Source organism: Idiotropiscis lumnitzeri, unplaced genomic scaffold, assembly GCF_059441095.1.
Source record: "Idiotropiscis lumnitzeri isolate Australia: NSW breed Sydney's pygmy pipehorse unplaced genomic scaffold, RoL_Ilum_1.0 HiC_scaffold_99, whole genome shotgun sequence".
Classification (NCBI taxonomy): Eukaryota; Metazoa; Chordata; class Actinopteri; order Syngnathiformes; family Syngnathidae; genus Idiotropiscis; species Idiotropiscis lumnitzeri.
The window spans coordinates 243,686-267,700 of NW_028283637.1; the positions used below are offsets into that span (position 1 = coordinate 243,686).

The 24,015-nt window shown below is 43.1% G+C and overlaps 1 protein-coding gene across 2 annotated transcripts in view; it reads left to right on the forward strand.

Annotated features, from left to right (window-relative positions):
* Positions 1 to 3,445: 3,445 nt before the first annotated feature.
* The window catches only part of LOC148315560 (uncharacterized), a 52,807-nt gene continuing 32,237 nt past the window's right edge, over positions 3,446 to 24,015 (forward strand). Inside the window, exons 1-7 of one of the 2 annotated variants that reach the window (XM_088287475.1) lie at positions 3,446 to 3,530; positions 6,898 to 6,998; positions 7,075 to 7,175; positions 10,719 to 10,819; positions 10,897 to 10,982; positions 14,137 to 14,237; positions 21,051 to 21,151. Coding sequence is in view for 1 of the 2 variants with exons in the window: in XM_088287476.1 (XP_088143602.1) it covers positions 17,877 to 17,921 (45 nt within the window). In the remaining variant the exon portion in view is untranslated. Of the gene's footprint in view, positions 3,531 to 6,897; positions 6,999 to 7,074; positions 7,176 to 10,718; positions 10,820 to 10,896; positions 10,983 to 14,136; positions 14,238 to 17,828; positions 17,922 to 21,050; positions 21,152 to 24,015 lie in introns of those variants that run through there. The other variant, XM_088287476.1, reaches the window with a different exon arrangement.

The following is a 24,015-nucleotide window of genomic DNA, read 5'->3' on the forward strand; positions in this document are numbered from 1 at the left end:
TTGTCTTCCTTCCATTCATTTAGCCTATGTTCAGTGAATGCTTAGGTGATTGAACCTGACAATTTGATTACACAACACTTTTTCCAACTGTTTTAGCATCAACATATGTTGTCGGAAACAACTTAATCCATTTTGAAAACATATGAATTACAACCAAACAATATTGCATCTCAAATAAATAACACTGTCTAAAAAAAAGTTTTTTGTTGAAAAGTCTGTATGTGGGAACAATTTCATATCATACTACCCCTCTCTTGACACATGGTTATGCTCGTGTGTCACTCTTATTACTTTTCCAATCAATGAATTAGGCAGCCAGGATTTGCCATCTGCCAATTTGCTGATCCTGTCCTCAGCAATGTTTGCACCTTTGTTCTCCCAATTTGTGCGTTCAATTACTGGTACCTTTTTCCCTGGCGTGGGATCAAATTGTCAAGTTGATTTTCTGTGTGTGTGTGCGTGTGGGGGTGTGTTCATTTTCCCTTTTAGCTGCGCTGTGTCGATATAAAGGCGAGGCAGTTTCCAATTGTAATTGTGTCATTTTCTGTTAAGTGAATTTTGCGTTCACAAATAACTATTTTAGACGTGCTTTATGCACAACTTTTCTTTTCCTGTTGTGGTTTTTAAAGCCCAATGTCGACAGAACGCATGAACATTTATCTTGACTGTCAGTCCACATTGTAACCATACAACTCATACAAGATGGGAAACCCCAAATTTTAATTAGCTCACACCCGCCTACGCTCTTCCTGCTTATCCTAACAATCTCTTATCCGTTGGTATCACAATGTTAGTACTCCCATCGCATAAAAGTCAGTTTGATTTCAGGCTGCGACCTTGGTTCTCAAACACTTTTACTTCTTATCAGTCTGGAATGCGCACCTGGTCTGTGTTACAAGTCTGAGTTCCTCCAGTCGGGAGGAAGGTCAAGTCGCGGTTTGGTGATAATTTGGACGGCTCCACAGTCGTGTGGCGCCTCCTAGATGATGCGGGGAAAAAATGACGCTGGGCTGAAATGCACCGCAACTTATCAGTATAATGTGTCCCTGTGACAATTAGGCCGGCGTGCAATGTGAATGTGGTGGGAAAAGAATGTAATTTTTTGATTCCTTAAAGCAGCAGTGAAAGCTCTTAATCACACTCTAAGTGGTTCTCTGCCACGAAATCCAAATTGTTGTGACTAAATATGCAAATGAATTCATTTTGCCCTGGTTCCTGCAGTAACCCAGGCTAATGAAGTCATTTTTTGCAGTCACTGTTTTGCTCAAATGGCTTATAATAATTTGGTAGTGCGTTAAGATGCTTTGTCGATACAATCTTGTAGTGTATCTTCACAAGTTCCAACATACACAACCCATTCCATGGCCATGACGATACTGTTTTAAAGATTACCAAGGCTTGTTGGACCTTTCTCTGCCACATAAATTACAGCCCTGAGAGGCACTGGGCCTCAACTTTATCTATGAAGGGTCAGGGATTTAATGGGGGTCACCGAGGCGTCCCAAGGAAAGTTTTTACAGAAAAGTGGTCTGGCAATATCTTTTCTCTTTCTTATCACTGACAATGCGCCCCTTTAAAGTTTTGACGTTTGTTTGAATTCGCCCGTGCTTATTAATTCTATTGAAGTCCAATTTTGTCAGTGTATCACGGCCTAATGAGTAAAACGCATGTTGATGTAGAACTCCTTCTACACACACTTTTATGTTTGACTTTTTACGTCACGTGATCCTCCATTGCTACCACAACTCGTCCTGAAAAGTTAATGTTTTGTAACAAGACTTACTGCTTCCTCCTTTCTTTCTTTTCTTTTTCCTTCCTTCTGCCCAACACGTTCATGCTTTCTGTGCATAATTTAGAATTTTCTTTTCCATTTTACAAGTTGGCCAATTTAAATTAGGTTGTTTTATTTGAAAAGCCTGTAATTCTCTTTTTTTTCCCCTTTTCACCTAATCACAAATTTCTTATCACAAAAATGAACATGTTAATTCTATTTTATTTCCTATTTTTCCAATCTTGTGACTCATTTCACTTCAACCAGTTCTACCTTAAAGTGGACAAGTACACATCAATGTTTTTTGTAGTTTCTATTTTCTTCTCTGCTTTAATGAAAATTATAGCCCTTCTAGCCAAATTTTTCCTGTGTCATTTCTATCTCTGCATTTCATTCCATTTCTGGCCTACCTTAATACTAAAACAAAAATGCTCTTTCAAAAATTAAAACTATCTAAAACTAGTGATGGCAAAATGAAGCCCCATAAAGCAGCCAAGCCCTGCAGGGAAATACTTCACACACGAATGGGCTTCGAGATGCTTCATTTTTCTTGACTACGCCATCCCATGGACAGAAAAATGTATAACATGCTTGGTGCATGCAATAAAATGGTGAGCTGTAAATCATGCTCTGCCCACCAAACAATATGTATTTGAAGAGTGATTTTAATTGTTCTGTTTTACTTTGTCTTCTAACTTCTCCAATATTCAGACAGCTCCGCCGAGACCAACGTTTCACCCCCACACTGATATAAAATGGACCCAACCGTTTGGGTCTCTTTCCAAATTTGGTACCAAAGCCTCCCCCACAGTGCGGCAGCTATCTTGAATTGGCCCGTTCCCAGAAAGTTTTACTTCATTCAGTGTCATTCAGTATTATTCAAAATCTTTCAGTGTCATTCCAAATCATTCAATGTCATTCACAATCTTTCCACATCCTTCCACCTTCCATCGTTCAGTGTCGTTCCACATTCTCTTTCATATATAACATAACATAACAATAACATAATCCTGGGTCAGCAGACACCTAATTAATGTGTTAATACATGATACATTTTTCTATAAGCAACCCTTATGATTGTAACGTATTTTTAATTCTTTCTAGGCGGGAACTGTCCGAACAAAAAATTCATGCAATTTGTAATTAGACACTTTGTCATACAAAAAGTCACTCAGGGCAAGAGAAAAAAAATTGTCACTTGCCCAAGTTGGGCAAGTAATTTGGCCACTCGGGCAAGGCAAATTTTAGTGGCACTTGCCCTATGGGCAAGCAGTTTTTAAAGTTAACTTCGAACCCTGTGATGGTGTCTTGTGACCTGTCTTTATCAGCTGATGTTCCATGAAGGCGTGCCTTACCTGTCACAAGAATGAAGGCAAGTCACGCCCCCCGCTGTCCATTCACTCCGCCAAGACGCTGCTCCAGGTGGTAGAGAGGATGAAGGCTCCCTTGTCTCTGTTCATGGTTTTTATGCCTCGCTTGCAGATCTCAATGGCCTCTCTGATCCAGCGCTGTAGTTTGTTCTCTTCTGTGCGGATGACCCTGCCCTTCTCCCGGTCCATGATGTGGTTTTCCCTTTTGCAGTGGTCAGTGATTGCTGATTTGTAATGTTCATGTTGTGCTTGTTCTTTTACTGCTCTGATTTTTCATTTTTTTGACAGGTAAGTCACACCCTCATGGAACATCAGCTGATAAAGACGGGTCTCAAGACACCATCATGCGGCACTCTGAAGAAGGCGAAAGACTCGCCGAAACATGTCAGGTAAAAAATTAACCTAAAACATAATTGTCTGCTTTTAATGAATCAGTCAAATATCAATAATAAGAAGACAAAATGAACCTAATACAAATAAATGAATGCTTAATAACTCCCCTGCACATGCTCCTAAAAATCCAAACCTTCACCTGTAAATAAAACGTCCCGACCTGAAGACATCTTAATGTTATTATTTTGTTATACACACAGTGCCGCCAAGTGGAATCAAAAATGTGTTTTTATTTTAATTTTCACGTACTGCACGGTGCCCTTTTGACGAATCCGACTGAAAATTAGTCAGAAAAGACTCAAGACAATGATCTTACTCTCTGCCGAATTTTGTGACGTTTTGGCAAAAGGCGTGGCTATTAAGGTGCTGAAAAGTCCGATTGTACTTTGTGGCAACAAAAGCTCCGGCAACATGACTCAGATGATCCTATCTTCTCGAAGTTGTACACATTTGAGGATACTTCAGCCCTGAAGACATCTACCAACTTATTTTACATCGTAGTAGTAGCGCCACCAACTGGTAAAAGCTAATACAAGTTATTTTCTTGGATGTTTTTCTCCGTGCAACTCAACAAGGTCGCCCTCATATATGCTCGGATGACTGTTTCGGCCATGAGGATGTCACAATACGAAATTCGTGATTTTTCGTGAAAAGTTGTGGGAGTGGCATTGCACTGTTCGGCAATAAAACAAAGCTGATTATGAGGTTCTAAATATGAACGACAACTCGTAAAACTTTACACACACATCAGGCCGAGCAAATTTATCAATATTTTATAAGTTAGTTGTGCAGCTTTTTTGAAATGGCTCGCCATGGCCCTCGAGAAATGTTAAAAAAAAGCAGCTCTGGTTGAGTGTTTCACCTCGCTTTTTGTAAATTTTATGGAGTACAGTGAACCCTCGGTTATCGCGGTTAATGGGGACCGAGACCACCCGCGAAAACTGAAAATCCGCGAAGTAGCGGCGCACCTTCAAAAATGCTTAAAAAAAATATACAATATATATAATAAATATATAAATATATATATATATATATATATATATATATATATATATATATATATATATATATATACGGGGAGAGAGAGAGTGAAATTCATGTTATAACAAAAAAACCAAATTATTATTAAAACGTATTATTTTTTTATTCCCCAGCCATTCTTTTTGTATTTATTTAATTACTCCGACTTTTACCTGCTGGTACGCCGTCCGGTGTGCCCTGTGAAATGAAAGGTGGCATTCTTTATTTATTTATTCATTCATAACTGACAGCCTCGCGCTCCGCTCGTGCCCGGGCAGAAGAGGTGCTCCAATTTGGCTTAACTGTGACACACGCCCGTCCTCCTCCCCCGGAGCTTCCATTCGGTTAAACTTAGGGGCCGCTTGGCACCGCCCGTGCCCGGGGAAGGTGCTCCTCTTCGGCTTACTGTGACGCGAGCATGCCCTCCTCCTCCGGAGCTTCCATTCGGTTAAACTTAGGGGCCGCTTGGAACCGCCCGTGCCCGGGGAAGGTGCTCCTCTTCGGCTTACTGTGACGCGAGCATGCCCTCCTCCTCCGGAGCTTCCATTCGGTTAAACTTAGGGGCCGCTTGGAACCGCCCGTGCCCGGGGAAGGTGCTCCTCTTCGGCTTACTGTGACGCGAGCATGCCCTCCTCCTCCGGAGCTTCCATTCGGTTAAACTTAGGGGCCGCTTGGCACCGCCCGTGCCCGGGGAAGGTGCTCCTCTACGGCTTAACTGCCACGCACGCTGGCCGGAGCTCTGGTACGGTCCGAACCGCGCGAAACGTCGCCACCGATCGTGTCCGGGGGAACGTGCTCTTCTTCGTCCACTCTCCTCTTCGCCCACGCTCTTCTTCGGCGCACGCCGGCCGTCTAACCGCTCCAGCGCCCCGTCGTGCCGCTCGGCGAAACTACAATGCCCCCGAATATTTTTTAGACCCGCGAAGCACTGAACCCGCGAAAGGTGAACCGCGAAGTAGCGAGGGTTCACTGTATGTATAAGACCAAGACCTACAAAAAAGTCTCTTGGAGCAATGAGCTAGGTTTTACAGGAAGTCGGCCATTTTGAATTTACTTAAAAGGGGGCGGGTCACCACAATGGACTTTGTGTAGAAATTATTATTGGGGCCCGAGCAGCGACCGCGGCGAGGTCCCTATTGTTTTTGTAGAAAATATTATTACTTTTATTATTATTATTATTATTATTATTAGGGCCTGAGCAGCGACCGCTGAAGTCCCTATTGTTTTTGTAGAAATTATTATTATTATTATTTTTCCGATTGTTCGATCGCATTTTTGACCCCCGAAACATGCACAAAAACTCACCAAACTTGGCAGTCTCATCGGGCATGGCGAAAAATTTGATATTTTAACGTCTAATATGAACAAGAAGTGAGTTATGAATTTTTGAAAGTCCGACTTTTGCCCTTTTTTGCATGTTTACAGGGGTCATTCTTTTGCACCCTGATCCTAAAGGCTTCATCTGATTGCCTTAAAATTCTGTCTGTAGCATCTGAAGACCTGGGACAAACACTGGGGCTAAAATTTTTTGTTTCCGAAATACTATATGACGGGGGCGGGGCATCAAAGTTTTCACTTAAGATTTCCTTCGCCGCAATGGACAAAATGCTTAATAACTCTCCTGCACATGCTGCTAAAAATCCAAAACTTCACATGTACATAAAGAGTCTGTACCTGAAGACATCTATATGTTTATATTCAGTTATACACCTTGCGCCAATCAATATCATTTTTTACATTTTGACGTACTGCACGGTGCCCTTTTAACGAATCTGATTGAAAATTGGCTAGAAAAGACTCAAGACATTGATCTTACTCTATCCCTATTTTTGTGACTTTCCTTCGAAGGGCGTGGCTATTACGGTGCTGCAGAGTCTGATTATTCTCCGTGGCAACAAAAGTTCCTGCAAAATGATTCAGATGATCCATCTTCTCGAAATTTTTCACATTTGAGGATATTCAGGCCCTGAAGACGGCTGCCAACTTATTTTTGATCGCAGTGGTAGCGCCACCAACTGGTTAAAACAAATACAAATTATTTTCGTTGATTTTTTTCTCCGGGCAGGTTAACAAAATCTACCTTACATTTGCTCGGATGAGTGTTTAGGCCTTGAGGATGTCACAATACGAAAGTCTTTCGCCTTCTTCAGAGTGTCACATGATGGTGTCTTGTGGCCCGTCTTTATCAGCTGATGTTCCATGAGGGCGTGACTTACCTGTCACAAGAATGAAGTCAAGTCACGCCCCCCGCTGTCCGTTCACTCCGCCAAAATGCTGCTCCAGGTGGTAGAGAGGATGAAGTCTCCCTTGTCTCTGTTCATGGTTTTTATGCCTCGCTTGCAGATCTCAATGGCCTCTCTGATCCAGCGCTGTTGTTTGTTCTCTTCGGTGCGGATGACCCTGCCCTTCTCCCGGTCCATGATGTGGTTTTCCCTTTTGCAGTGGTCAGTGATTGCTGATTTGTAATGTTCATGTTGTGCTTGTTCTTTTACTGCTCTGATTTTTTCATTTTTTTGACAGGTAAGTCACACCCTCATGGAACATCAGCTGATAAAGACGGGTCTCAAGACACCATCATGCGACACTCTGAAGAAGGCAAAAGACTCGCCGAAACATGTCAGGTAAAAAATTAACCTAAAACATAATTGTCTGCTTTTAATGAATCAGTCAAATATCAATAATAAGAAGACAAAATGAACCTAATACAAATAAATGAATGCTTAATAACTCCCCTGCACATGCTCCTAAAAATCCAAACCTTCACCTGTAAATAAAACGTCCCGACCTGAAGACATCTTAATGTTATTATTTTGTTATACACACAGCGCCGCCAAGTGGAATCAAAAATTTGTTTTTATTTTAATTTTCACGTACTGCACGGTGCCCTTTTGACGAATCCGACTGAAAATTAGTCAGAAAAGACTCAAGACAATGATCTTACTCTCTGCCGAATTTTGTGAAGTTTTGGCAAAAGGCGTGGCTATTACGGTGCTGAAAAGTCCGATTGTACTCTGTGGCAACAAAAGCTCCGGCAACATGACTCAGATGATCCTATCTTCTCGAAGTTGTACACATTTGAGGATACTTCAGCCCTGAAGACATCTACCGACTTATTTTTCATCGTAGTAGTAGCGCCACCAACTGGTAAAAGCTAATACAAGTTGTTTTCTTGGATGTTTTTCTCCGTGCAACTCAACAAGGTCGCCCTCATATATGCTCGGATGACTGTTTCGGCCATGAGGATGTCACAATACGAAATTAGTCCTTTTTCGTGAAAAGTTGTGGGAGTGGCATTGCACTGTTCGGCAATAAAACAACGCTGATTATGAGGTTCTAAATATGAACGACAACTCGTGAAACTTTACACACACATCAGGCCGAGCAAATTTATCAATATTTTATACGTTAGTTGTGCAGCTTTTTTGAAATGGCTCGCCATGGCCCTCGAGAAATGTTCAAAAAAGCAGCCCTGATTGAGTGTTTCACCTCGCTTTTTGTAAATTTTATGGAGTACAGTGAACCCTCGGTTATCGCGGTTAATGGGGACCGAGACCACCCGCGAAAACTGAAAATCCGCGAAGTAGCGGCGCACCTTCAAAAATGCTTAAAAAAAATATACAATATATATAATAAATATATATATATATATATATATATATATATATATATACGGGGAGAGAGAGAGTGAAATTCATTTTATAACAAAAAAACCAAATTATTATTAAAACGTATTATTTTTTTATTCCCCAGCCATTCTTTTTGTATTTATTTAATTACTCCGACTTTTACCTGCTGGTACGCCGTCCGGTGTGCCCTGTGAAATGAAAGGTGGCATTCTTTATTTATTTATTCATTTATTCATTCATAACTGACAGCCTCGCGCTCCGCTCGTGCCCGGGCGGAAGAGGTGCTCCAATTCGGCTTAACTGTGACACACGCCCGCCCTCCTCCCCCGGAACTTCCATTCGGTTAAACTTAGGGGCCGCTTGGCACCGCCCGTGCCCGGGGAAGGTGCTCCTCTTCGGCTTACTGTGACGCGAGCATGCCCTCCTCCTCCGGAGCTTCCATTCAGTTAAACTTAGGGGCCGCTTGGAACCGCCCGTGCCCGGGGAAGGTGCTCCTCTTCGGCTTACTGTGACGCGAGCATGCCCTCCTCCTCCGGAGCTTCCATTCGGTTAAACTTAGGGGCCGCTTGGAACCGCCCGTGCCCGGGGAAGGTGCTCCTCTTCGGCTTACTGTGACGCGAGCATGCCCTCCTCCTCCGGAGCTTCCATTCGGTTAAACTTAGGGGCTGCTTGGCACCGCCCGTGCCCGGGGAAGGTGCTCCTCTACGGCTTAACTGCCACGCACGCCGGCCGGAGCTCTGGTACGGTCCGAACCGCGCGAAACGTCGCCACCGATCGTGTCCGGGAGAACGTGCTCTTCTTCGTCCACTCTCCTCTTCGCCCACGCTCTTCTTCGGCGCACGCCGGCCGTCTAACCGCTCCAGCGCCCCGTCGTGCCGCTCGGCGAAACTACAATGCCCCCGAATATTTTTTAGACCCGCGAAGCACTGAACCCGCGAAAGGTGAACCGCGAAGTAGCGAGGGTTCACTGTATGTATAAGACCAAGACCTACAAAAAAGTCTCTTGGAGCAATGAGCTAGGTTTTACAGGAAGTCGGCCATTTTGAATTTACTTAAAAGGGGGCGGGTCACCACAATGGACTTTGTGTAGAAATTATTATTGGGGCCCGAGCAGCGACGGCGGCGAGGTCCCTATTGTTTTTGTAGAAATTATTATTAGGGCCTGAGCAGCGACCGCTACGAGGTCCCCATTGTTTTTGTGGAAATTATTATTATTTTTATTATTATTATTATTAGGGCCCGAGCAGTGACCGCTGCGAGGTCCCTATTGTTTTTCTAGAAATTGTTATTAGGGCCCGAACTGCGACGGCTGCGAGGTCCCTATTGTTTTTGTAGAAAATATTATTACTTTTATTATTATTAATATTATTATTATTATTATTAGGGTCTGAGCAGCGACCGCTGCGAAGTCCCTATTGTTTTTGTAGAAATTATTATTATTATTATTTTTCCGATTGTTCGATCGCATTTTTGACCCCCGAAACATGCACAAAAACTCACCAAACTTGGCAGTCTCATCGGGCATGGCGAAAAATTTGATATTTTAACGTCTAATATGAACAGGAAGTGAGTTATGAATTTTTGAAAGTCCGACTTTTGCCCTTTTTTGCATGTTTACAGGGGTCATTCTTTTGCACCCTGATCCTAAAGGCTTCATCTGATTGCCTTAAAATTCTGTCTGTAGCATCTGAAGACCTGGGACAAACACTGGGGCTAAAATTTTTTGTTTCCGAAATACTATATGACGGGGGCGGGGCTTCAAAGTTTTCACTTAAGATTTCCTTCGCCGCAATGGACAAAATGCTTAATAACTCTCCTGCACATGCTGCTAAAAATCCAAAACTTCACATGTACATAAAAAGTCTGTACCTGAAGACATCTATATGTTTATATTCAGTTATACACCTTGCGCCAATCAATATAATTTTTTACATTTTGACGTACTGCACGGTGCCCTTTTAACGAATCTGATTGAAAATTGGCTAGAAAAGACTCAAGACATTGATCTTACTCTATCCCTATTTTTGTGACTTTCCTTCGAAGGGCGTGGCTATTACGGTGCCGCAGAGTCTGATTATTCTCCGTGGCAACAAAAGTTCCTGCAAAATGATTCAGATGATCCATCTTCTCGAAATTTTTCACATTTGAGGATATTCAGGCCCTGAAGACGGCTGCCAACTTATTTTTGATCGCAGTGGTAGCGCCACCAACTGGTTAAAACAAATACAAATTATTTTCGTTGATGTTTTTCTCCGGGCAGGTGAACAAAATCTACCTTATATTTGCTCGGATGAGTGTTTAGGCCTTGAGCATGTCACAATACGAAAGTCTTTCGCCTTCTTCAGAGTGTCACATGATGCTGTCTTGTGACCCGTCTTTATCAGCTGATGTTCCATGAGGGCGTGACTTACCTGTCACAAGAATGAAGGCAAGTCACGCCCCCCGCTGTCCGTTCACTCCGCCAAGATGCTGGTCCAGGTGGTAGAGAGGATGAAGGCTCCCTTGTCTCTGTTCATGGTTTTTATGCCTCGCTTGCAGATCTCAATGGCCTCTCTGATCCAGCGCTGTTGTTTGTTCTCTTCTGTGCGGATGACCCTGCCCTTCTCCCGGTCCATGATGTGGTTTTCCCTTTTGCAGTGGTCAGTGATTGCTGATTTGTAATGTTCATGTTGTGCTTGTTCTTTTACTGCTCTGATTTTTTTCATTTTTTTGACAGGTAAGTCACACCCTCATGGAACATCAGCTCAAGACACCATCATGCGACACTCTGAAGAAGGCGAAAGACTCGCCGAAACATGTCAGGTAAAAAATTAACCTAAAACATAATTGTCTGCTTTTAATGAATCAGTCAAATATCAATAATAAGAAGACAAAATGAACCTAATACAAATAAATGAATGCTTAATAACTCCCCTGCACATGCTCCTAAAAATCCAAACCTTCACCTGTAAATAAAACGTCCCGACCTGAAGACATCGTAATGTTATTATTTTGTTATACACACAGTGCCGCCAAGTGGAATCAAAAATTTGTTTTTATTTTAATTTTCACGTACTGCACGGTGCCCTTTTGACGAATCCGACTGAAAATTAGTCAGAAAAGACTCAAGACAATGATCTTACTCTCTGCCGAATTTTGTGACGTTTTGGCAAAAGGCGTGGCTATTAAGGTGCTGAAAAGTCCGATTGTACTCTGTGACAACAAAAGCTCCGGCAACATGACTCAGATGATCCTATCTTCTCGAAGTTGTACACATTTGAGGATACTTCAGCCCTGAAGACATCTACCAACTTATTTTACATCGTAGTAGTAGCGCCACCAACTGGTAAAAGCTAATACAAGTTATTTTCTTGGATGTTTTTCTCCGTGCAACTCAACAAGGTCGCCCTCATATATGCTCGGATGACTGTTTCGGCCATGAGGATGTCACAATACGAAATTCGTCCTTTTTCGTGAAAAGTTGTGGGAGTGGCATTGCACTGTTCGGCAATAAAACAAAGCTGATTATGAGGTTCTAAATATGAACGACAACTCGTAAAACTTTACACACACATCAGGCCGAGCAAATTTATCAATATTTTATACGTTAGTTGTGCAGCTTTTTTGAAATGGCTCGCCATGGCCCTCGAGAAATGTTAAAAAAAGCAGCTCTGGTTGAGTGTTTCACCTCGCTTTTTGTAAATTTTATGGAGTACAGTGAACCCTCGGTTATCGCGGTTAATGGGGACCGAGACCACCCGCGAAAACTGAAAATCCGCGAAGTAGCGGCGCACCTTCAAAAATGCTTAAAAAAAATATACAATATATATAATAAATATATATATATATATATATATATATAAATATATATATATATATATATACTGGGAGAGAGAGAGTGAAATTCATGTTATAACAAAAAAAACAAATTATTATTAAAACGTATTATTTTTTTATTCCCCAGCCATTCTTTTAGTATTTATTTAATTACTCCGACTTTTACCTGCTGGTACGCCGTCCGGTGTGCCCTGTGAAATGAAAGGTGGCATTCTTTATTTATTTATTTATTTATTCATTCATAACTGACAGCCTCGCGCTCCGCTCGTGCCCGGGCAGAAGAGGTGCTCCAATTTGGCTTAACTGTGACACACGCCCGCCCTCCTCCCCCGGAGCTTCCATTCGGTTAAACTTAGGGGCCGCTTGGCACCGCCCGTGCCCGGGGAAGGTGCTCCTCTTCGGCTTACTGTGACGTGAGCATGCCCTCCTCCTCCGGAGCTTCCATTCGGTTAAACTTAGGGGCCGCTTGGAACCGCCCGTGCCCGGGGAAGGTGCTCCTCTACGGCTTAACTGCCACGCACGCCGGCCGGAGCTCTGGTACGGTCCGAACCGCGCGAAACGTCACCACCGATCGTGTCCGGGGGAACGTGCTCTTCTTCGTCCACTCTCCTCTTCGCCCACGCTCTTCTTCGGCGCACGCCGGCCGTCTAACCGCTCCAGCGCCCCGTCGTGCCGCTCGGCGAAACTACAATGCCCCCGAATATTTTTTAGACCCGCGAAGCACTGAACCCGCGAAAGGTGAACCGCGAAGTAGCGAGGGTTCACTGTATGTATAAGACCAAGACCTACAAAAAAGTCTCTTGGAGCAATGAGCTAGGTTTTACAGGAAGTCGGCCATTTTGAATTTACTTAAAAGGGGGCGGGTCACCACAATGGACTTTGTGTAGAAATTATTATTGGGGCCCGAGCAGCGACCGCGGCGAGGTCCCTATTGTTTTTGTAGAAAACATTATTACTTTTATTATTATTATTATTATTATTATTAGGGCCTGAGCAGCGACCGCTGCGAAGTCCCTATTGTTTTTGTAGAAATTATTATTATTATTATTTTTCCGATTGCTCGATCGCATTTTTGACCCCCGAAACATGCACAAAAACTCACCAAACTTGGCAGTCTCATCGGGCATGGCGAAAAATTTGATATTTTAACGTCTAATATGAACAGGAAGTGAGTTATGAATTTTTGAAAGTCCGACTTTTGCCCTTTTTTGCATGTTTACAGGGGTCATTCTTTTGCACCCTGATCCTAAAGGCTTCATCTGATTGCCTTAAAATTCTGTCTGTAGCATCTGAAGACCTGGGACAAACACTGGGGCTAAAATTTTTTGTTTCCGAAATACTATATGACGGGGGCGGGGCTTCAAAGTTTTCACTTAAGATTTCCTTCGCCGCAATGGACAAAATGCTTAATAACTCTCCTGCACATGCTGCTAAAAATCCAAAACTTCACATGTACATAAAGAGTCTGTACCTGAAGACATTGATATGTTTATATTCAGTTATACACCTTGCGCCAATCAATATCATTTTTTACATTTTGACGTACTGCATGGTACCCTTTTAACGAATCCGATTGAAAATTGGCTAGAAAAGACTCAAGACATTGATCTTACTCTATCCCTATTTTTATGACTTTCCTTCAAAGGGCGTGGCTTTTACGGTGCCGCAGAGTCTGATTATTCTCCGTGGCAACAAAAGTTCCTGCAAAATGATTCAGATGATCCATCTTCTGGAAATCTTTCACATTTGAGGATATTCAGGCCCTGAAGACGGCTGCCAACTTATTTTTGATCGCAGTGGTAGCGCCACCAACTGGTTAAAACAAATACAAATTATTTTCGTTGATGTTTTTCTCCGGGCAGGTGAACAAAATCTACCTTATATTTGCTCGGATGAGTGTTTAGGCCTTGAGCATGTCACAATACAAAAGTCTTTCGCCTTCTTCAGAGTGTCACATGATGCTGTCTTGTGACCCGTCTTTATCAGCTGATGTTCCATGAGGGCGTGACTTACCTGTCACAAGAATGAAGGCAAGTCACGCCCCCCGCTGTCCGTTCACTCCGCCAAGATGCTGGTCCAGGTGGTAGAAAGGATGAAGGCTCCCTTGTCTCTGTTCATGGTTTTTATGCCTCGCTTGCAGATCTCAATGGCCTCTCTGATCCAGCGCTGTTGTTTGTTCTCTTCTGTGCGGATGACCCTGCCCTTCTCCCGGTCCATGATGTGGTTTTCCCTTTTGCAGTGGTCAGTGATTGCTGATTTGTAATGTTCATGTTGTGCTTGTTCTTTTACTGCTCTGATTTTTTCATTTTTTTGACAGGTAAGTCACACCCTCATGGAACATCAGCTGATAAAGACGGGTCTCAAGACACCATCATGCGACACTCTGAAGAAGGCGAAAGACTCGCCGAAACATGTCAGGTAAAAAATTAACCTAAAACATAATTGTCTGCTTTTAATGAATCAGTCAAATATCAATAATAAGAAGACAAAATGAACCTAATACAAATAAATGAATGCTTAATAACTCCCCTGCACATGCTCCTAAAAATCCAAACCTTCACCTGTAAATAAAACGTCCCGACCTGAAGACATCTTAATGTTATTATTTTGTTATACACACAGTGCCGCCAAGTGGAATCAAAAATTTTTTTTAATTTTAATTTTCACGTACTGCACGGTGCCCTTTTGACGAATCCGACTGAAAATTAGTCAGAAAAGACTCAAGACAATGATCTTACTCTCTGCCGAATTTTGTGACGTTTTGGCAAAAGGCGTGGCTATTAAGGTGCTGAAAAGTCCGATTGTACTCTGTGGCAACAAAAGCTCCGGCAACATGACTCAGATGATCCTATCTTCTCGAAGTTGTACACATTTGAGGATACTTCAGCCCTGAAGACATCTACCAACTTATTTTACATCATAGTAGTAGCGCCACCAACTGGTAAAAGCTAATACAAGTTATTTTCTTGGATGTTTTTCTCCGTGCAACTCAACAAGGTCGCCCTCATATATGCTCGGATGACTGTTTCGGCCATGAGGATGTCACAATACGAAATTAGTCCTTTTTCGTGAAAAGTTGTGGGAGTGGCATTGCACTGTTCGGCAATAAAACAACGCTGATTATGAGGTTCTAAATATGAACGACAACTCGTGAAACTTTACACACACATCAGGCCGAGCAAATTTATCAATATTTTATACGTTAGTTGTGCAGCTTTTTTGAAATGGCTCGCCATGGCCCTCGAGAAATGTTAAAAAAAAGCAGCTCTGGTTGAGTGTTTCACCTCGCTTTTTGTAAATTTTATGGAGTACAGTGAACCCTCGGTTATCGCGGTTAATGGGGACCGAGACCACCCGCGAAAACTGAAAATCCGCGAAGTAGCGGCGCACCTTCAAAAATGCTTAAAAAAAATATACAATATATATAATAAATATATATATATATATATATATATATATATATACGGGAAGAGAGAGAGTGAAATTCATGTTATAACAAAAAAAACTAATTATTATTAAAACGTATTATTTTTTTATTCCCCAGCCATTCTTTTTGTATTTATTTAATTACTCCGACTTTTACCTGCTGGTACGCCGTCCGGTGTGCCCTGTGAAATGAAAGGTGGCATTCTTTATTTATTTATTCATTTATTCATTCATAACTGACAGCCTCGCGCTCCGCTCGTGCCCGGGCAGAAGAGGTGCTCCAATTTGGCTTAACTGTGACACACGCCCGCCCTCCTCCCCCGGAGCTTCCATTCGGTTAAACTTAGGGGCCGCTTGGCACCGCCCGTGCCCGGGGAAGGTGCTCCTCTTCGGCTTACTGTGACGCGAGCATGCCCTCCTCCTCCGGAGCTTCCATTCGGTTAAACTTAGGGGCCGCTTGGAACCGCCCGTGCCCGGGGAAGGTGCTCCTCTTCGGCTTACTGTGACGCGAGCATGCCCTCCTCCTCCGGAGCTTCCATTCGGTTAAACTTAGGGGCCGCTTGGCACCGCCCGTGCCCGGGGAAGGTGCTCCTCTACGGCTTAACTGCCACGCACGCTGGCCGGAGCTCTGGTACGGTCCGAACCGCGCGAAACGTCGCCACCGATCGTGTCCGGGGGAACGTGCTTTTCTTCGTCCACTCTCCTCTTCGCCCACGCTCTTCTTCGGCGCACGCCGGCCGTCTAACCGCTCCAGCGCCCCGTCGTGCCGCTCGGCGAAACTACAATGCCCCCGAATATTTTTTAGACCCGCGAAGCACTGAATCCGCGAAAGGTGAACAGCGAAGTAGCGAGGGTTCACTGTATGTATAAGACCAAGACCTACAAAAAAGTCTCTTGGAGCAATGAGCTAGGTTTTACATTTTGAATTTACTTAAAAGGGGGCGGGTCACCACAATGGACTTTGTGTAGAAATTATTATTGGGGCCCGAGCAGCGACCGCGGCGAGGTCCCTATTGTTTTTGTAGAAAATATTATTACTTTTATTATTATTATTATTATTATTATTGGGGCCCGAGCAGCGACCGCTGCGAAGTCCCTATTGTTTTTGTAGAAATTATTATTATTATTATTTTTCCGATTGTTCTATCGCATTTTTGACCCCCGAAACATGCACAAAAACTCACCAAACTTGGCAGTCTCATCGGGCATGGCGAAAAATTTGATATTTTAACGTCTAATATGAACAGGAAGTGAGTTATGAAATTTTGAAAGTCCGACTTTTGCCCTTTTTTGCATGTTTACAGGGGTCATTCTTTTGCACCCTGTTCCTAAAGGCTTCATCTGATTGCCTTAAAATTCTGTCTGTAGCATCTGAAGACCTGGCACAAACACTGGGGCTAAAATTTTTTGTTTCCGAAATACTATATGACGGGGGCGGGGCATCAAAGTTTTCACTTAAGATTTCCTTCGCCGCAATGGACAAAATGCTTAATAACTCTCCTGCACATGCTGCTAAAAATCCCAAACTTCACATGTACATAAAGAGTCTGTACCTGAAGACATCTATATGTTTATATTCAGTTATACACCTTGCGCCAATCAATATCATTTTTTACATTTTGACGTACTGCACGGTGCCCTTTTAACGAATCTGATTGAAAATTGGCTAGAAAAGACTCAAGACATTAATCTTACTCTATCCCTATTTTTGTGACTTTCCTTCGAAGGGCGTGGCTATTACGGTGCCGCAGAGTCTGATTATTCTCCGTGGCAACAAAAGTTCCTGCAAAATGATTCAGATGATCCATCTTCTCGAAATTTTTCACATTTGAGGATATTCAGGCCCTGAAGACGGCTGCCAACTTATTTTTGATCGCAGTGGTAGCGCCACCAACTGGTTAAAACAAATACAAATTATTTTCGTTGATTTTTTTCTCCGGGCAGGTTAACAAAATCTACCTTACATTTGCTCGGATGAGTGTTTAGGCCTTGAGGATGTCACAATACGAAAGTCTTTCGCCTTCTTCAGAGTGTCACATGATGGTGTCTTGTGGCCCGTCTTTATCAGCTGATGTTCCATGAGGGCGTGACTTACCTGTCACAAGAATGAAGGCAAGTCACGCCCCCCGCTGTCCGTTCACTCCGCCAAAATGCTGCTCCAGGTGGTAGAGAGGATGAAGGCTCCCTTGTCTCTGTTCATGGTTTTTATGCCTCGCTTGCAGATCTCAATGGCCTCTCTGATCCAGCGCTGTTGTTTGTTCTCTTCGGTGCGGATGACCCTGCCCTTCTCCCGGTCCATGATGTGGTTTTCCCTTTTGCAGTGGTCAGTGATTGCTGATTTGTAATGTTCATGTTGTGCTTGTTCTTTTACTGCTCTGATTTTTCATTTTTTTGACAGGTAAGTCACACCCTCATGGAACATCAGCTGATAAAGACGGGTCTCAAGACACCATCATGCGACACTCTGAAGAAGGCGAAAGACTCGCCGAAACATGTCAGGTAAAAAATTAACCTAAAACATAATTGTCTGCTTTTAATGAATCAGTCAAATATCAATAATAAGAAGACAAAATGAACCTAATACAAATAAATGAATGCTTAATAACTCCCCTGCACATGCTCCTAAAAATCCAAACCTTCACCTGTAAATAAAACGTCCCGACCTGAAGACATCTTAATGTTATTATTTTGTTATACACACAGTGCCGCCAAGTGGAATAAAAAATGTGTTTTTATTTTAATTTTCACGTACTGCACGGTGCCCTTTTGACGAATCCGACTGAAAATTAGTCAGAAAAGACTCAAGACAATGATCTTACTCTCTGCCGAATTTTGTGACGTTTTGGCAAAAGGCGTGGCTATTAAGGTGCTGAAAAGTCCGATTGTACTCTGTGGCAACAAAAGCTCCGGCAACATGACTCAGATGATCCTATCTTCTCGAAGTTGTACACATTTGAGGATACTTCAGCCCTGAAGACATCTACCAACTTATTTTACATCGTAGTAGTAGCGCCACCAACTGGTAAAAGCTAATACAAGTTATTTTCTTGGATGTTTTTCTCTGTGCAACTCAACAATATGCTCGGATGACTGTTTCGGCCATGAGGATGTCACAATACGAAATTCGTGATTTTTCGTGAAAAGTTGTGGGAGTGGCATTGCACTGTTCGGCAATAAAACAAAGCTGATTATGAGGTTCTAAATATGAACGACAACTCGTAAAACTTTACACACACATCAGGCCGAGCAAATTTATCAATATTTTATACGTTAGTTGTGCAGCTTTTTTGAAATGGCTCGCCATGGCCCTCGAGAAATGTTAAAAAAAAGCAGCTCTGGTTGAGTGTTTCACCTCGCTTTTTGTAAATTTTATGGAGTACAGTGAACCCTCGGTTATCGCGGTTAATGGGGACCGAGACCACCCGCGAAAACTGAAAATCCGCGAAGTAGCGGCGCACCTTCAAAAATGCTTAAAAAAAATATACAATATATATAATAAATATATAAATATATATATATATATATATATATATATATATATATATATATATACGGGGAGAGAGAGAGTGAAATTCATGTTATAACAAAAAAACCAAATTATTATTAAAACGTATTATTTTTTTATTCCCCAGCCATTCTTTTTGTATTTATTTAATTACTCCGACTTTTACCTGCTGGTACGCCGTCCGGTGTGCCCTGTGAAATGAAAGGTGGCATTCTTTATTTATTTATTCATTCATAACTGACAGCCTCGCGCTCCGCTCGTGCCCGGGCAGAAGAGGTGCTCCAATTTGGCTTAACTGTGACACACGCCCGTCCTCCTCCCCCGGAGATTCCATTCGGTTAAACTTAGGGGCCGCTTGGCACCGCCCGTGCCCGGGGAAGGTGCTCCTCTTCGGCTTACTGTGACGCGAGCATGCCCTCCTCCTCCGGAGCTTCCATTCGGTTAAACTTAGGGGCCGCTTGGCACCGCCCGTGCCCGGGGAAGGTGCTCCTCTACGGCTTAACTGCCACGCACGCTGGCCGGAGCTCTGGTACGGTCCGAACCGCGCAAAACGTCGCCACCGATCGTGTCCGGGGGAACGTGCTCTTCTTCGTCCACTCTCCTCTTCGCCCACGCTCTTCTTCGGCGCACGCCGGCCGTCTAACCGCTCCAGCGCCCCGTCGTGCCGCTCGGCGAAACTACAATGCCCCCGAATATTTTTTAGACCCGCGAAGCACTGAACCCGCGAAAGGTGAACCGCGAAGTAGCGAGGGTTCACTGTATGTATAAGACCAAGACCTACAAAAAAGTCTCTTGGAGCAATGAGCTAGGTTTTACAGGAAGTCGGCCATTTTGAATTTACTTAAAAGGGGGCGGGTCACCACAATGGACTTTGTGTAGAAATTATTATTGGGGCCCGAGCAGCGACCGCGGCGAGGTCCCTATTGTTTTTGTAGAAAATATTATTACTTTTATTATTATTATTATTAGGGCCTGAGCAGCGACCGCTGCGAAGTCCCTATTGTTTTTGTAGAAATTATTATTATTATTATTTTTCCGATTGTTCGATCGCATTTTTGACCCCCGAAACATGCACAAAAACTCACCAAACTTGGCAGTCTCATCGGGCATGGCGAAAAATTTGATATTTTAACGTCTAATATGAACAGGAAGTGAGTTATGAATTTTTGAAAGTCCGACTTTTGCCCTTTTTTGCACGTTTACAGGGGTCATTCTTTTGCACCCTGATCCTAAAGGCTTCATCTGATTGCCTTAAAATTCTGTCTGTAGCATCTGAAGACCTGGGACAAACACTGGGGCTAAAATTTTTTGTTTCCGAAATACTATATGACAGGGGCGGGGCTTCAAAGTTTTCACTTAAGAGTTCCTTCGCCGCAATGGACAAAATGCTTAATAACTCTCCTGCACATGCTGCTAAAAATCCAAAACTTCACATGTACATAAAGAGTCTGTACCTGAAGACATCTATATGTTTATATTCAGTTATACACCTTGCGCCAATCAATATCATTTTTTACATTTTGACGTACTGCACGGTGCCCTTTTAACGAATCTGATTGAAAATTGGCTAGAAAAGACTCAAGACATTGATCTTACTCTATCCCTATTTTTGTGACTTTCCTTCGAAGGGCGTGGCTATTACGGTGCCGCAGAGTCTGATTATTCTCCGTGGCAACAAAAGTTCCTGCAAAATGATTCAGATGATCCATCTTCTCGAAATTTTTCACATTTGAGGATATTCAGGCCCTGAAGACGGCTGCCAACTTATTTTTGATCGCAGTGGTAGCGCCACCAACTGGTTAAAACAAATACAAATTATTTTCGTTGATGTTTTTCTCCGGGCAGGTTAACAAAATCTACCTTATATTTGCTCGGATGAGTGTTTAGGCCTTGAGCATGTCACAATACAAAAGTCTTTCGCCTTCTTCAGAGTGTCACATGATGGTGTCTTGTGACCCGTCTTTATCAGCTGATGTTCCATGAGGGCGTGACTTACCTGTCACAAGAATGAAGGCAAGTCACGCCCCCCGCTGTCCGTTCACTCCGCCAAGATGCTGGTCCAGGTGGTAGAGAGGATGAAGGCTCCCTTGTCTCTGTTCATGGTTTTTATGCCTCGCTTGCAGATCTCAATGGCCTCTCTGATCCAGCGCTGTTGTTTGTTCTCTTCTGTGCGGATGACCCTGCCCTTCTCCCGGTCCATGATGTGGTTTTCCCTTTTGCAGTGGTCAGTGATTGCTGATTTGTAATGTTCATGTTGTGCTTGTTCTTTTACTGCTCTGATTTTTTTCATTTTTTTGACAGGTAAGCCACACCCTCATGGAACATCAGCTCAAGACACCATCATGCGACACTCTGAAGAAGGCGAAAGACTCGCCGAAACATGTCAGGTAAAAAATTATCCTAAAACATAATTGTCTGCTTTTAATGAATCAGTCAAATATCAATAATAAGAAGACAAAATGAACCTAATACAAATAAATGAATGCTTAATAACTCCCCTGCACATGCTCCTAAAAATCCAAACCTTCACCTGTAAATAAAACGTCCCGACCTGAAGACATCTTAATGTTATTATTTTGTTATACACACAGTGCCGCCAAGTGGAATCAAAATTTTTTTTTTATTTTAATTTTCACGTACTGCACGGTGCCCTTTTGACGAATCCGACTGAAAATTAGTCAGAAAAGACTCTAGACAATGATCTTACTCTCTGCCGAATTTTGTGACGTTTTGGCAAAAGGCGTGGCTATTACGGTGCTGAAAAGTCCGATTGTACTCTGTGGCAACAAAAGCTCCAGCAACATGACTCAGATGATCCTATCTTCTCGAAGTTGCACACATTTGAGGATACTTAAGCCCTGCAGACATCTACCAACTTATTTTTCATCGTAGTAGTAGCGCCACCAACTGCTAATAGCTAATACAAGTTATTTTCTTGGATGTTTTTCTCCGTGCAACTCAACAAGGTCGCCCTCATATATGCTCGGATGACTGTTTCGGGCCATGAGGATGTCATAATACGAAATTTGTCCTTTTTCATGAAAAGTTGTGGGAGTGGCATTGCACTGTTCGTCAATAAAACAACGCTGATTATGAGGTTCTAAATATGAACAACAACTCGTGAAACTTTACACACACATCAGGCCGAGCAAATTTATCAATATTTTATATAGTTAGTTGTGCAGCTTTTTTGAAATGGCTCACCATGGCCCTCGAGAAATGTTCAAAAAAGCAGCCCTGGTTGAGTGTTTCACCTCGCTTTTTGTAAATTTTATGGAGTACAGTGAGCCCTCGGTTATCGCGGTTAATGGGGACCGAGACCACCCGCGAAAACTGAAAATCCGCGAAGTAGCGGCCACCTTCAAAAATGCTTAAAAAAAATATACAATATATATAATAAATATATAAATATATATATATATATATATATATATATATATATATATACGGGGGGAGAGAGAGAGACAGAGAGTGAAATTCATGTTATAACAAAAAAAACAAATTATTATTAAAACTTATTATTTTTTTATTCCCCAACCATTCTTTTTGTATTTATTTAATTACTCCGGCTTTTACCTGCTGGTACGCCGTCCGGTGTGCCCTGTGAAATGAAAGGTGGCATTCTTTATTTATTTATTCATTTATTCATTCATAACTGACAGCCTCGCGCTCCGCTCGTGCCCGGGCAGAAGAGGTGCTCCAATTCGGCTTAACTGTGACACACGCCCGCCCTCCTCCCCCGGAGCTTCCATTCGGTTAAACTTAGGGGCCGCTTGGCACTGCCCGTGCCCGGGGAAGGTGCTCCTCTTCGGCTTACTGTGACGCGAGCATGCCCTACTCCTCCGGAGCTTCCATTCGGTTAAACTTAGGGGCCGCTTGGAACCGCCCGTGCCCGGGGAAGGTGCTCCTCTTCGGCTTACTGTGACGCGAGCATGCCCTCCTCCTCCGGAGCTTCCATTCGGTTAAACTCAGGGGCCGCTTGGAACCGCCCGTGCCCGGGGAAGGTGCTCCTCTACGGCTTAACTGCCACGCACGCCGGCCGGAGCTCTGGTACGGTCCGAACCGCGCGAAACGTCGCCACCGATCGTGTCCGGGGGAACGTGCTCTTCTTCGTCCACTCTCCTCTTCGCCCACGCTCTTCTTCGGCGCCCGCCGGCCGTCTAACCGCTCCAGCGCCCCGTCGTGCCGCTCGGCGAAACTACAATGCCCCCGAATATTTTTTAGACCCGCGAAGCACTGAACCCGCGAAAGGTGAACCTCGAAGTAGCGAGGGTTCACTGTATGTATAAGACCAAGACCTACAAAAAAGTCTCTTGGAGCAATGAGCTAGGTTTTACAGGAAGTCGGCCATTTTGAATTTACTTAAAAGGGGGCGGGTCTCCACAATGGACTTTGTGTAGAAATTATTATTGGGGCCCGAGCAGCGACCGCGGCGAGGTCCCTATTGTTTTTGTAGAAAATATTATTACTTTTATTATTATTATTATTATTATTATTATTATTAGGGCCTGAGCAGCGACCGCTGCGAAGTCCCTATTGTTTTTGTAGAAATTATTATTATTATTATTTTTCCGATTGTTCGATCGCATTTTTGACCCCCGAAACATGCACAAAAACTCACCAAACTTGGCAGTCTCATCGGGCATGGCGAAAAATTTGATATTTTTTAACGTCTAATATGAACAGGAAGTGAGTTATGAATTTTTGAAAGTCCGACTTTTGCCCTTTTTTGCATGTTTACAGGGGTCATTCTTTTGCACCCTGATCCTAAAGGCTTCATCTGATTGCCTTAAAGTTCTGTCTGGAGCATCTTAAGACCTGGGACAAACACTGGGGCTAAAATTTTTTGTTTCCGAAATACTATATGACGGGGGCGGGGCTTCAAAGTTTTCACTTAAGATTTCCTTCGCCGCAATGGACAAAATGCTTAATAACTCTCCTGCACGTGCTGCTAAAAATCCAAAACTTCACATGTACATAAAGAGTCGGTACCTGAAGACATCTATATGTTTATATTCAGTTATACACCTTGCGCCAATCAATATAAATTTTTACATTTTGACGTACTGCACGGTGCCCTTTTAACGA